Below are 13,838 nucleotides of genomic sequence, written 5' to 3' on the forward strand. Positions count from 1 at the left end.
GCTGTGCCTGCCAGACTCTGCCAAGAGTGTGGATTTGTGACCCAGATAAAAAATAAGCTGCTTCGTTTCGAGGGTGGCTCGTTATGCAACAAAAGATAGAACAAGCTTTTAAAAAAAAGAAGGCTGCTCTCCGGTGGCCCCGACCCCATTCTTCAAGGCTGCCCTGATTGGCCTGGGCTGGGATTCAGGCACTGGTACTTTTTAAAAGTGTCCTGGATGATGATTCTCATGTGCCTGTAGGGTTGAGAAGCATGAATCACAGAAAGATTTTGCCGTTCTGAATAAAGAATTTGGCAGGGATACAATTTTTTAAAAATTTTTCAAAATTTTCCTTCTGTAGCCCTCGGGTGTTGGCGTGAGATACGAGCTGTCCTGACTCTGCCAACACTCTGAACCACAAAGTATTGATTAGGTCACCCCGTGTGCCCTTGCACCCTGTGTAAGCTCCGACTTGGAAATTTGAGGCTACAGGTTACTATGTATTTTTCATGCCTTGTTAGTATTGGCTTTTTGTTTTGTTTTATAAAATAGCGACATCTGTTTCATGGATCCTTTGTCCCAAATAATACACGAAAATAATCTTGCAGATCCCTTTTATTTTTCTGACGACGGCAGTGTCATCCCTGGTCCCATCAAATATTTTTTTATGTGAGCCCTACTGCCTTCTTTTTTTTTTTTTTAATTTTTATTTATTTGACAGAGACAGCGAGAGAGGGAACAGAAGCAGGGGGAGTGGGGCCCTACTGCCTTCTAAAGAGTTGGCCAAGAGGTCTGCACTCTCTTGCCCGTTGGTCAGGGGGGACCCATAGTCCCTCAGCATTTGTCTGATGCCTCCATTGGCCACGTCCCTGGCAGAGTCGGAACAAACTCAGCTGGGATCGTTGAGAGGACAAGCCTGGAGGTGAGAAGAGAAATGATGTCCATGGTGGACCATCCTTCCTCGTTCACGTCTCCCTCTGATGGCTCTCGTCCTCCCCCTTTCTACTCCTCTCTGCCTCCTGCCTGCTGCCAGCCGTACACTTCAGAAACCCCACCGGTACCACCGCTGCCTATCCCATACACACAGTCTCCCTGCTGCCTGTTTGCTGCCTTCTGGCTCTGGCCCATGCTCTCCACTGTTACCCTCTTGGCTGACGTCTGTCCCGCTGTGCCGGCTCAGTCCTAGCCTCTGGAGTCCCAGCAGGATGGCAGTCTGTCCACAGAAATCCCAGTGGCCTTGGCTCTTTATACTCGGAAGACCGATGCATAGCTCCTCTTTCAAGTCTGGAAACTTGACGTGCCTGCTGCCATTTTGCTTGTCTCACAGCGGTCTGGTCCTCAGAGATGCGCTACCAGAGCCACTTGACTGCAACCCCAAAATCTATGTGGTCTCCCCTAGAGCTCAGTTTGGTGTGTGATGCATCCTTCGCCTGTGTTTGACACCTGCTCTGCGATGGGTCTTGTCCCACCCACCTGGACCTTCATCTAGATGTCCAGCAATTTGGAACAGGCACCTTTAATTGAGAAGGTTCGGGAGCAACGTGAAAGGTGCTCTATGGACGACTGGTTCCACTGTTGGTCGTATTGGGTTGGGAGGGGACAGAAACCTGGGGTCTGATGGGCTACTGAAGCCAGTTCACGTAGTGTATGACTTCTTAGGGTCTTTAGCACATTGTCACGGGTCACAGATCTTCATAAGGTGGCTGTGGCATGCTTCCTTTCCCAGATTTATTAAATCAGAAAACCCATGGCCACCCGACGACCGGAACTAGGGGCTTCTATAATTGCAGATATTAGGGTGCTCTGCAGACCCTGTGGGGGAGGATGGACAGGGCACAGAGACCATGACCCTGAAAGGCATCTCACTGTGGCTAGCTGGTGCAATAATTTTATTTCAGATAGAGCCTGAAGCTGTCTGAAGACGAGCTTACCTAGAAAGCCATCCCGGGTACCAGTGGGAAATTTGACTCCTATTATGGGTTTGCATTGGCCAAATGGACCTTGTTAGAGGTATATTCTTGGCCTGGGGCCCCAGCACAGCTTCCACACCGCCAGGATTTACACGTTTGTGGGTGCTGAGACTGGGTCTGCGAAATGTGGCCAGATGACTCCAGCCTTTATTTGTACTGGGGAGGTGAAGAAACTTCATTGTTATGTATTTAAGAAAGGAATTATCTATCCCCGGTGAACTGGAAATTACCTGATTCTGGCCTTTCCCAGGTGAGTGTAGGCAAGGCTAAGTTTAGCATGTTCAGGTTTCCTGTCACTCACCATCTGGGGGCCCCACAGGCCCCTGCCACTGCTCCCTGGCCCCCAAGTTTATCTTAAACATTCCCTGAACTTACAAGTCTTCAGCGGATGCTTGGGGACCTTCCCAAATTCCCCAGGCTCTGCCATCTGATGGCAGATGCGTTTCTTGTCTCTTCTCTCTTGGCTGGCCTTTGCCAAATGTAACTGCTTTTTAGAACAGCAATCCAGATCTCTCTAGACTTGTGTATTTCAAAACCATATTTTAGTTAGTACCTCTGGCTAGGCTTGTTCCTGACCAGGATTCAAAAGCAGCGTGGCAGATGTCTGTCCTACAGAGGGGAAAAAAGCAAAAAGCACCTGCTAATCTTGACGATCCATTCCCTAGAATGGTTCACAGCAAACTTCTGCTCCGTGATAAATGCGTTCTTTATGTAGATGCCTGATCTCTCTTTCAGATTTGGGCTTTTTTTCTTCCTTCTTCCTTCCACTGGTGCAGTCCTTTGTCTCTTAATTTTTAAGGTTCTGGATCTTGTGCTTTCCCTGTGTGGCCTACCAGGTTACAGACTTCACAACAGGAATACCACTTCATTTCCTGCATCAGGGGAGACATTTCTAGGTCTGACCTTTCTACTCCCTTGTCCACGTGCCTTGTGGGAGAAGAATCTCCCTTACGTGAAAGAGCCCTATTATGGACATGCAAAGGATGAACTTTGGGGTCGGGCTCTCTTCCGAGTTCAAATTCTGGCCACGTGACCTTGGGAAGTGACTTACGCTCTGCATGCCTCCATTTCTTTAGATGCAAAGTGGGGAACTAAGAGTTTGTTTTGAGCATTAAGTAAAATCTTACTTAGGAAGCATTCAGAAAAATGCCCAGCCTGTGGGAAGCGTCAGCTGCTTCGAGGACACAGACTAGGTTTTTGAGTGCCATTGTCCTGTTTTTAAGATGGCGACATGCCTGGGCATGCTTCTCCAGGAGGAACTCTGCCCGGCCCCTTCCTTTGCCATCACACTAAGAACGCCATGAATGTCTGTCTGTCTGTCTCCACCCACCCACAGGCGATCGGGCTAGTTTCGCAAGCACAAAATAGGGGCTGGCCGAGGACTGTGAAGGACTGGCCTTCTGTAGGGTGAAGGGTTGTGGCCGTTTCTGCCTGAGCCTCCTGCTCCCCATCATAAGTTTTGTTTCCCAAAGAACCTTTCAGCCAAGATGAGACCTTTCTGGTTCGGCCCTTCTTTCCTGCGCAGATGCCCTGGGCTAGGCGGTAAGACTTCAGGAAAGAAGAGGATCCCCTCTTTGTTTTTCTGTTCCTTAAGCCTAGAGTCCTCCACGGATGCTTTCCCCTCCTCTGAAACCCACAGTGGCCCATCTCACCAGATTCCTGAAAGACTCAGGAAGCTAGGAAAAAGGGGGACTCTCTTCCTTGTTCGGTCCCCTTCTACCAGAGAACCCCCCGCCCCCCGATCTTTGGTGTTTTGTTAAGAAGGGAAGACAGTCTCATGGCAGATCCTGTAAACCCAGGTGGCATGACCCAGATGGGGGTCTTCCCAGTGTCTCCATCTCCCGCTAGCCTGATTCACGGGCACCGTATGCTTCTGTCCCCTTCCTGTCAGCCTGTTTTAGGCGTAGGTTCACGATCTATTTCTTTCTCCGTGAGGATTACAAAAAAACAAAACTGTACTTGGCACCTATTAGGACAGAGCATTACCATCATCAAGCCTGCCGCTTGTTGGCTTCTTAGCAGGTGCTTAGTAATTTGTACACACTATTCTTGTTCTTTGCAACCCTAAGGAGGAGGGGTCACTATTATTCCCATTTTACAGAGAACCATCAGAGGAAACTAGCTGTTCAGTAACTCATCCCTGTCACACAGTAATGAGAAAATCTGGGATTCAAACCCCAAATCCCTCCTTCCAGAGGGCAGTGCTACTCCCCTGGAGCACTGGAGTGAGCAGGATAGGGAGTGGGGTCACCCCGTTGCCTAGCTGCCACTCCAGCTCCTCACAGTCCAGCTACCCAGCCTCTATCTTCCCTCCATGAACGTGCCCCATGATTCTCTATGTTCTCCAACTTGTCAACCCCGTAAAATGCCATTGGCATAGCCAGATGGACTTCTTATAGGGCACACCCTGTGTTTCCCACCCCTCACCCATCACCGTGGCCCCTTGAGTGGCCACTTGGCTTCCTTCCCCAGGTTAAGGGTCCAAGAGCGTGCTAAATGTATCTTACCACTCAGTCGCTGGTAAATTACCTTCACAGCAATGCTGGAAATGGAATGGGAGGTATTAGCCTCATTCTGTAGATGAAGAGTGGCTTAACTGGGTCTAGAGGCTTGGATGGTTCCAGAACCTATTCCCCGATACCGTCTGTTAGGAAAGGTACAAAGTGTGTCCTATGATAAGTTCCATACAAATATAAGGTCCGGTAGACTAGGAGGAGTTCAACAGGGCAGATTGCGCGTCAGTAGGAATTGTCATTGGGTCCCCCCTCCATGCATCCCAATGATGAGTGGCTGAGAACTCTGAATTCCCTGCCCCCTTGGCTCTTTACCCTAAAAGACAGGAGTGGGAGACAGGCATCCCAGGGCCAAATGCGGGCACTCCTTTCCTGCCTCCTTGCTCCCACCTCCCACAGGACCCAGAAAAAGCCAGAAGCGAGGCTTGCCCTGAGGTCCTTCCCAGGATTCTGGAACATACTCCTGCCTTCCGCTTATTAATTTCCAAACCCTTTGCTTCTAACAGAGCTTCTTCCCGGCCTCTGGCTTCTTGCTCTGCCCTGGATTCATCTCTGAAGGGGTCTGAAAACCAGTTCCTCTAAGTTTTCTCCAGGAAGCACTGGGCCACGGGAAATCTTGGACATCCAGACTGGCCTGAGAGATCTGGGCAGTGACTTCTAATGGAGTCAACAGTGTTTGATTAATTATACTTCCATTTCACTCCTCTCTCGGTAAACACAATCAGTTTCTTGACTCTGACAACTGTTGCTTCTGTCTGTGATAAAACAACAGAAACTTCTGTAACCTTTGGGTTGTATTCCTCCCATCTTTGAATAGCTTCCCCTCTGTGGCAGTGTGCCAAGCAGTTTTACCATTTTTGTCTTCAGGTTGGGTTTTATGTAGACATTCAAACGTTTAAATATTCCATTTATTTATACCAATTTTTTTTTCCCTGAAAGCAAATATGCGTTGAGTCCTCCCCCCAAGAGCACTGCCTTTGTGGTTGATTTGTAAAGATTTGTACTGCTTTTCGAAAAGATGGGCGAATGTTTGATGCACGTGCAGTAGGACCGTGAGGAGCTGCCTCCCCTCAGAAAGGAGTTTCAGCGGGGAAAGTGGGGATTGCATGCGGCACAGCGGTGTCTTTGTAAAAGCAGAAGCGTGTGCTCAGCTCTTGGTTCTTGGTTGCTGATTTTTGCCACGGGTACTTCCCGGGTCTCGCTCAGTGTGTCCCCCATGCCCTGGCTGGCCCCTTTGCTTGGTAAACCGGATCACCAGGGCGCCTGGTGTCTGAGCTTTCTGATGCTTGAAGATGCCGTTGGAAGTAGAAGGCATCCCCCAGGAGCCCTGATCCTGGAGCCCATGCCCACCTGGTGCTTCCCCACCCCCACCCCCAAATGGAAAGAGCATAGGGTAAGGAAAATGGGGTAAGACCGACATCCCCTAGGGCTCCTTCTGTTGATCACCATCGCGGACATCTTGCATGCATGTCATCCTTGCTCACCAGTGCAGCTAAGTGCTTCCACTTCCCTCCCCCAAGTGGAATATGAAGCTTGTTGGCGCTTTTCATCCTGATAAATTTGGAAGCCCGTAGTTTGATAGTCCCTTGCAGTCCCCTTTAAATGTCAGGGGATGCAACTGGACCTTTTCCCCGAGTTTTGCCTGGCCCCCAAGAGTGATTCTGGAGCTCCTGCTTATTTATTGGCGGAGGGTCTGCAGACCCAAGAGGTCTTGAGAACTAGTGGGTCCTGGAAAGAGACCCAGCCCCCGGAACCCCCGCCCCCAACTCCCCAGGTGCCTCCTCGGAGCCATACAAGGGAGGTGAGAAATAGTAACAATGACAGGACATGAAAAGTGTCAGGAGGCTGTCATTTACTGCCATCTCACTGCGGGCTGTACCCCATGGCTCGCTTCCTTAAAGGACCCAAATCCTACCCGATACAGCTCATCTCCAAACCTGCACCTTTTTTGTTGGTTTGTTGGATCTCGCTGCTGGTCTCTAAGGTAAATGCCCTGCTGGGTGGGCAGAATTCATAGTGTATGAGCTCTATGCCTCTGACCGGTGTGGGGCAGAGTAAGCACCCGATCACCCTCTACCCACACCCCACTGTGCCTCTCTATCCGCAGCAGACACAGATGCCGGAAGGTTTCCTCCCTGCTCGAATGTCTGTGTCTCCCTCAGTACGGCAGAGGTCAGGTCTTGGCTTCGTCAGTGAAGGTCTTGACTTCATAGCACAGTACCAGTTAGCTCCTAGACCAGAGGAAAGAAAGAATAGGCTTCCAAATCATGTAACTTGGAAGCCAGCAGAAGTCAGCTAGTTCTGACTTTTATTCCCCCCTTAGGACACCCTCTCTGCCCCCACTCCCGACACCCCTACCCCTACACACACCAATATCCGCTCTCCAGCTTCTCTCTTTATTCATGTTGGAATAAAGGATAGGAACTTCACCCCTTCAAACAGAAGAGTCCCTTTAACTAGAGAGGCCAACTAAATCGAATCAAATTCATGGCACAGCGAAAGCCTCACGCTCACACCATGACCTTGACAAGACAACCTGGGTGTCCAAAGGAAGGCATAGTTTTTTTGACACTAATATCTGTATGTTTCTGTCCCTGCAGCCTTAGGAAAATCCAAAGGTACGGTATCCTCGGGTAGCTACGAGGCCATGTTCAATCTCTGAAAACAAAGCAAGCCATGCGTTTAGTGAGCTCTGCGAGAGAGTGGATGTGCCGTGTTTGGTTGCTTGGCCGACTTAACGGGAGCTGGGTCTCCGTGGTTGAAACTGAATCGCAGCCCGGAGTGACCATAGGCATGGTCAGCCCCTTACCTGCCGAGTAGACCCGCGGGTGTGGCCAGCAGAGATTGTAGCTCGGCCAGGGTTCCCGGGCTAGTGCAGGAGTCCTGAGTCAGGCCCGTGCCCTAGACCCCAAGTGACAAAAAAGGACGCATATTTAGATTTAGAGGTCTCCCGCTGGTCAGTGCCACGTTTTAGTGCGATGCTGCCCCGCTGCCGCCCCCCGCCCCCATCCTGCCCACCTCCATCTCCCACTTGGGGGTTGGGAGTGAGTGCCCCCAGAGAGGCTGCATTCTGCTCTGGGGGCGAGCTTGGACTCCACACGCAGGTCCTGAGGCCAGCTGGCTTTGGCAGAGGGAGGAAGCGGAGCCGCCCGGCGCGCCGGGGGCCGGGCCCGGAGCAGCCTCGGGCGGGCGTGCGGGTCGCAGCGCCCCGGCCCGGCCTCGCTTCCCCGGGCCCAGGAGGGTGCTAAGGCTGCGCTGTTGTTCTCCTGGCGGACGTGCTTGAATGTGTCCGCTGCGCGGGGGAGGGCGCGTGCTCCTGGTCACGCGTGGGTAAGCGGGTGTCTTTGTGTCCCTCGCCAGCATGGGCGTGAGGGTCATGGACACGTCCTGGGTGGCTCGAAGAGGCTCCTCGGCTGGCAGGAAGGCGTCCTGCGCCCCGCCCACCATGCAGCCCCCCGCGCCGCCCGCCGAGCTTGCCGCGCCTCTGCCGTCGCCCCTCCCGGAGCAGCCCCTGGACGGCCCCGCGGCGCCCTCGCTGTCGCCGTCGGGCTTGGGCCTCCAGCCCGGGGCCGAGCGCACCAGGTAAGCGGGGCCAGGCCGGCCGTGGCGCGCGCGCGTGCACGCGGGCCGGGGGCGGGTGGGCCGCGCTCCAGGATGCTGTCACCTCCCCGTTCCCGAGCCTTTGCGTTTGGCGTTCTGCATCCTGCTGGTACGCAGCGAGGGATTCCCAGGATTCCCAGCACACACACCCCTCCAACTCCCCCCGGAATTGTCGGATGGAGCTTCCCAATGATGAGTGGCTGAGAACTCTGAATTCCCTGCCCCCTTGGCTCTTTACCCTAAAAGACAGGAGTGGGAGACAGGCATCCCAGGGCCAAATGTGGGCACTCCTTTCCTGCCTCCTTGCTCCCGAGAGTTCCCGGGCTTCCCGAGAATAGCATCCCCCAGCAAGCGTGTAAGGTGGCAGCTCGCTAAGGCCGTGAGAGCGGAAAGTTGCCAACTCTCGTCCCCCCTTCCTCTTCTGCCGGAATGACTTCCCGGTTTTGAAATGCAGGGTTGCGGTATTTCTCCCTTTCTTTCCTCTCTACCTTTAGATTCGGAGGAGCCGTTTTCCCTGCTTACGCGGGCGCAAATCAGGGAAGGAGTGGCGGTCATGTGGTCACTCGCGGCCTGGGGCCCCGTGCAGTGTGATGCTGGGTTGTGTTTCCATTTGTTCCAGGGAAGAAGAAAGCGAGCGAGCTCATGGCACCCCTAGTTCAGTGAATGTTTATGGGGGACGGAGTCCATCTAGAGATAAAACGTGGGGTCTGTGCCCTTAAGGCAGTCCTGTCCCAGCACGCAGATACCAGACACAGAATCAGGGCACATGGCCATACAGGGTCCCAGCGGAGGGGGGCCTCGTGCGGCCCTTCCTCGGAAGGGGCATCCTGGAAGTGGGAATGGCACAAGTTCTGAGAAGTGGGAAAACTACTTCAAATCTGAGGCCGCTGTGTGTTCTGTTAGCGGGGGCAGCATTCCTCCATGTCCTGCTGAAAAAAATTTTGGAGGCTTTGGGAAGCTGAACCTTTTCATCCAATCTTTTTTTTCCTTTTTTTTTTTTTTTTTTTTAAGATCTATTTATTTGAGAGAGAGAGAGACAGAGCACAAGAGGGAGAGGGAGAGAATCTTCAGCAGACTCCGCGCTGAGCATGGAGCCCGATGCAGGGCTCCATCTCATGACCCTGAGATCAGGACCTGAGCCCAGACCAAGAGTCGGACACTTGATGGCGCCCCTTCAGCCGATCTTTATCATACACATACACTCACACACAAATACCGCCTCCCTAAATGAAGGGACTGCAGGGTTGGGTTCTTTTTTTTTTTTTTCTCTCCCCTTTTAGTGAGTAGAAGGCATTTCCCCCATGAAGTAGGGAAATGACAAAAGGAAAACGGGACAGTCAGCGTTCAGGAGTGGGGAGCTGACAATGGATGTGCTCGGGTCGTTGATGGCTCCAGCTCAGGGCACGAGGACGCCGGCCCTGGCTGTGCAGTCGCTAGGCGTCAGGTCCCCTTGGGAGAGGCAGGTGCGGGAGAGCAAGTCCTGCAGAGATGCAGAGAAGGATCGCCGTGGACCAGAGAGGCTGACGAGGAGGAAATGAGCGAATAGACAGGAGATCTCCAACGGTTCCCTTTTTGCGCTCTTCTTGGCTTCATCCTGATTTCCCATCTTACAACCGACACCCCGTGCTAAACACTATTTGACCTATTAAAAATATTTGTAGAAAACGCCCCTCAAAGATGGATTTCCCCGGCTTCTGAAGGTGTTCCCGGAATGTCATAGATGGGTGGCCCCGAGACTCACTCATGAGCCGGGAGCATCACCCGTGGGTTCAGAGTATTTAAGAGGCCGTTGTCATTGCTCATACTGTCCCTTTTTCTTGGGGGTGCCCAGCTCCAAGGCTTTCCCTTGGGTGCCCATGTTCTTCTACCATTCTTTTTGTCTGCCCACATGGATTCTTCCCAATACAAACGGGTGTTCCATTGGTTTTTTTGTTTGTTTTTTCTGTTTTCTGGACATTTGCAGCCCAGGTGATGTTTCCTCCAGTTGCCGGATTCCTGTCCGCCCCCACCCCACCCCCCGGATGTCAGGCCCTCCCCTCCCTCTGGCTTGCTCCAGCCTCCCCATTCTCCACCCAGGCCCACCCCATCCAGACCTGGCGGCTCTCTCCAGCCAGGCTCAGCCTTCGCTTCCCACTCCTCTGCTTGGCATTAACTCTGCCCCTGAACGCTGCTTCCTGCCCCTTCGCACCCCAGCTCGCTGCGTCACGTGTCCCCAGAACTAACCTGTCCTTGAGTGTGTCCTAACCAAGCTGCCTCCATCTAGCGCTCCTTAGTAACCATCTTACGCCCCACCTCTCCCCACTGGGTCAGCTGCACCTATGCTGGAGAGAGAGCAGCGAGGCTAAGTAGGTAAATACCTGTTTGGGTGGTGGTGGGGGGAGCGCATCAGGTGGGCGGGAAAAGGACGAGCTGCTTGGTCCCTAGACTCCCGGGGCAGATGTCTTGTCAATCCAAAGGAAGGAAGAAGAGTCTGGTATCCCACAAGAAGCAAGTTTTGTTGCTTGTTTTATGTTTTCTTTTTATCATTTTAACTTCCATTTGATGGTGGCAGAGGTGGAGGGAAGGGTACATAGGTACTTGGCCTTAATACCTGGGTGCCTGGTGACTTTGGGCCTGAGGAAGAATAAAAGACAGGTTCTTAACCCCCGAGTTGTTTTTCGTTAAACAGAGAAGGGAGTCGCTCTTCCAGCCCCTCTGGATGAAATGGCTTTGGTGGTGGGGGCGGCGGGGGGGGGGAGGGGGGGGGGGGGGATTACCCAGGTGTGGTTTGAAGCTCACCCTGAGAAGGAGAGAGCTTATCGCAGCCTTGAACATGACGTTCCCTTAACTCCTTCACTTGGGGAAAACCAGCTGTACTTTGGATTTTGCTGTTCCAGCCCCGGTCCCTGCCTCCCAGCCCTTCTGGCCGTACCCCGCTGGGAAGGGGTGGCGTATCTCTAGGTCTTTAATATTTGGGGCCTCTGGATAAATTTAGGGATCAAAATAGGCTCTGCCTGTTTCTGTGGGGAAGAGGTAGCCTTCACACTGTGAAAGATTTAGGTCCCTAGCCCCATGCCTGATACCCGAGGGCATCAGGATCCAGGTGGTTTCTAACAAGGGTGACAGGTAGTTTTCATCCTGATTTGCTACGGGCTGCCTCCAGCAGAAGTGGGAGAAAGAGCGAGAATCCTTGGAGGGGCTCGGGGTGGGGGGACATCTGGAGCTTGATTAGGAATGTCTGCCATGGAGGGCATGTTGGGGGACGGGGGGGAGTGACCAGCTGGCCATCTCTTTGCTGTCCCTGTTCTGTGGAGTATGTGCTCGCTCCTTAGGACAATGCCTGGCAGAGAGGCAACAGTGAAGGATGCATCCCCTTTGGGACATGGTGACTGAGGGTGTCCCTTTGTCAGTTCAAGGGATGCCAAAGGCCCTCCCTGCCATTGGCCCTGACCACCCCCCCAAGCCTGGGGGGCTGGGACTTGAACTGGCCATATTTGGGAGCACAGCGGGGTTGGGGGGCTGTGTTCACCCTCCCACCTGCTGGGACTGCTACCAGGCTGGGCCCCAGAAGCCTCCCCCTGCTCGGGGCTGTGCTGTGGAGGTCAGGGGAATCAGAGAGCCGTGGCCACAACACAGAGTGGGGATGCTCGTGGGCTCCTGGCAGACAGAGGGCAGAGGCGTGGAGAGGGCGCTTGCACCTGGGGTGTGGAGGTCGGAGAGGAACGCAGGTCCCCAGAGCCCAAGAAGGGACAGTCACCTCTCCCGGAGCATCTCCGAAGGGCGTGGGGCAGACCAGGAGCTGGCCCAGCGGAGCACGTGGGATTGCGACCCACAGGCTGGTGCTGCGCTGGCCTCGCGGAGTTCGGGGGCGCTTACTCGTCTCGTGTGCTTCTGTTCCAGCACTTCGAAAAGCAAGGAGCTTTCTCCGGGATCTGGGCAGAAGGGAAGTGCAGGCTCCAGCCAGGGGACGCCCGGCGCAGGGACGCAGCCGGGGGCACAAGCAGGCGCCAGCCCCAGCCAGCCGCCCCCCGACCAGAGCCCGCACACTCTCCGGAAAGGTACGGCACCGCGACCCTTCACGCGGGTCTCCGGCTGGGGACAGCTCTCACGCTGCCCAGACACTCGTGCCCCTCGCTTAGCGTGGATGTTGAGAGACCGTGTGACTTCGTGAAAAACCCCTGGGCTGGGCGTTAAGAGCTTTGGGCAGTTAACCAACTCCAAGAGGGACCACTTCATCTTTGTTCCTCGTGTCTCTCACTTGAGCAGCGGGCTCTGGGGGGCGGGGGGGGGGCAGGTACGCAGGGCATTGCATCCCATACACTGAGACCTCTGTGCAGACCTCATTGTCCACGACGACAGGTGTCTTCCACGGACCCTGCCAGGCCCTACCGCCACCTCTTGAGATGCTGTGTGGAGTCTTGTGCTGGGGTCCGGCATGGCTGCCTCCCCCTGGGGTTGTTTCTAGAAGGTGACACGGAGCAGGGAATTGGGATTGTGGCTACGGGAGTGCTGGCCTTCGATGCTTCTGGAAGGCTGAGAGTCTGTACAATGACCCAGGAGCCGCCCGACCCAGGATCTGCCACGGAACCCGCGCTCAGAGGCCCAGTTATTCTCTCTGAAATGACCTTCCCAAAGCTAAGGACATGCTCTGCGGTGACATTTCGTAAACGGAGAGCTGCACAGACGGTGTACTTAAACTTTTTTTTTTTCCGGTCTGTTTTCACCTTACCTTCTTTCTTTTTTTTTTTTTTTCATTGTACTGAGCCATTTATTAAGAAATGTGCTGAGCACTCACCTTACGTTCTTTCTTAAGCCAAGCCTCCAACTTACTCAAAAGAACATCTGCTTGAATATGTTCTCGGTTCTGGCCTTTCTGGCTTCCCCCAAAAGTCAGAGCGGCAGAAGGGGAGGCATGGAGCATGGTTCCAGGGCACCGCGGGGAGATGGGGGGACTCCCTTCCAGACACAGAGTTGGGGCACCGCGGTGGCAGCGGGACTTCAGCATCCCGGCACCCCCGTCCGGCACCAGCGGGTCGCCCTTGTGGTCCGGACACACTTTTCTGGTCGTCTTTGTGTGCAGAGCCTTTAAGCCTCCCTCCAGTCCTGGGAGGGAGGGTGACGCCTAAGCCACGGTGTCCGATGGGGTCGGGCCTCCCGGTCCGGGCCAGTGAGACTGCTGCTGCCGGTGGCACATGGGGAGTGTGGCCTGGAAAGCCTCCGGTCCCACCCCCAGGGGGCACTCGGCCGCTCAGCGTCCTCCTTTGGGAGGTCCACCTACCACCAGCTCCCACTTAGCTTTTTTGTGTTTTTAAGCTCGCTAGGTCTTTTCACACTGCGTCTCCAGTTTTATGTCCTGGGCTAGTCCTGTTGCCACCAAGGAGGGGCAAATGCCCTCTCGAACATGGTGCCGTCCCCTGGTCCTCCCCTCCTCCGGCTCGTGCAGGGGAAGACGTGTTGGAGCATTGGTGCCTAGGGCCCCCGCCGGCTGCCCACCCAGTGAGCGATCCTGGCATCAGCCGCCCGGCCGTCGGGAGCTGCCGGAGCAGCTGCTGAGAGAGGCCACCCGGTGCTCGGGTTCGATGGCTGAGAAGCGCTTGTAGGACGGGTCACGATTCTGTGATGCTTTTGCACGCACGAGGCCTTGTAACTGCTACAATCCTGGGAATCCACCGTCCTTGGTCTTGTGGAGCAGAGGTTTAGATCAACTGTCAGGGCACCGGGTGGTTAAGGCGAGGGAGGGAGCTGAAGCCGCGTTGGAGAGCCCGTGTCCCTGTCTTGTCCAGGCTGCACGCTGACG

General features: G+C 54.2%; 1 protein-coding gene across 4 annotated transcripts in view; it reads left to right on the plus strand.

The window, feature by feature from the left end:
• ARHGAP44 (Rho GTPase activating protein 44) overlaps positions 1-13,838 on the plus strand; it is a 160,967-nt gene that overhangs the window by 139,355 nt on the left and 7,774 nt on the right. For 3 of the 4 annotated variants that reach the window (XM_032431912.1, XM_032431914.1, XM_032431915.1), the window contains 3 exons: positions 7,063-7,080; positions 7,823-8,044; positions 11,942-12,099. In XM_032431912.1, coding sequence (XP_032287803.1) covers positions 7,063-7,080; positions 7,823-8,044; positions 11,942-12,099 — 398 coding nt within the window. The remainder of the gene's footprint in view (positions 1-7,062; positions 7,081-7,822; positions 8,045-11,941; positions 12,100-13,838) is intronic. The other variant, XM_032431913.1, reaches the window with a different exon arrangement.

The sequence above is a fragment of the Phoca vitulina genome, unplaced genomic scaffold, assembly GCF_004348235.1.
Source record: "Phoca vitulina isolate PV1807 unplaced genomic scaffold, GSC_HSeal_1.0 scaffold47, whole genome shotgun sequence".
In the NCBI taxonomy this organism is placed as follows: Eukaryota; Metazoa; Chordata; class Mammalia; order Carnivora; family Phocidae; genus Phoca; species Phoca vitulina.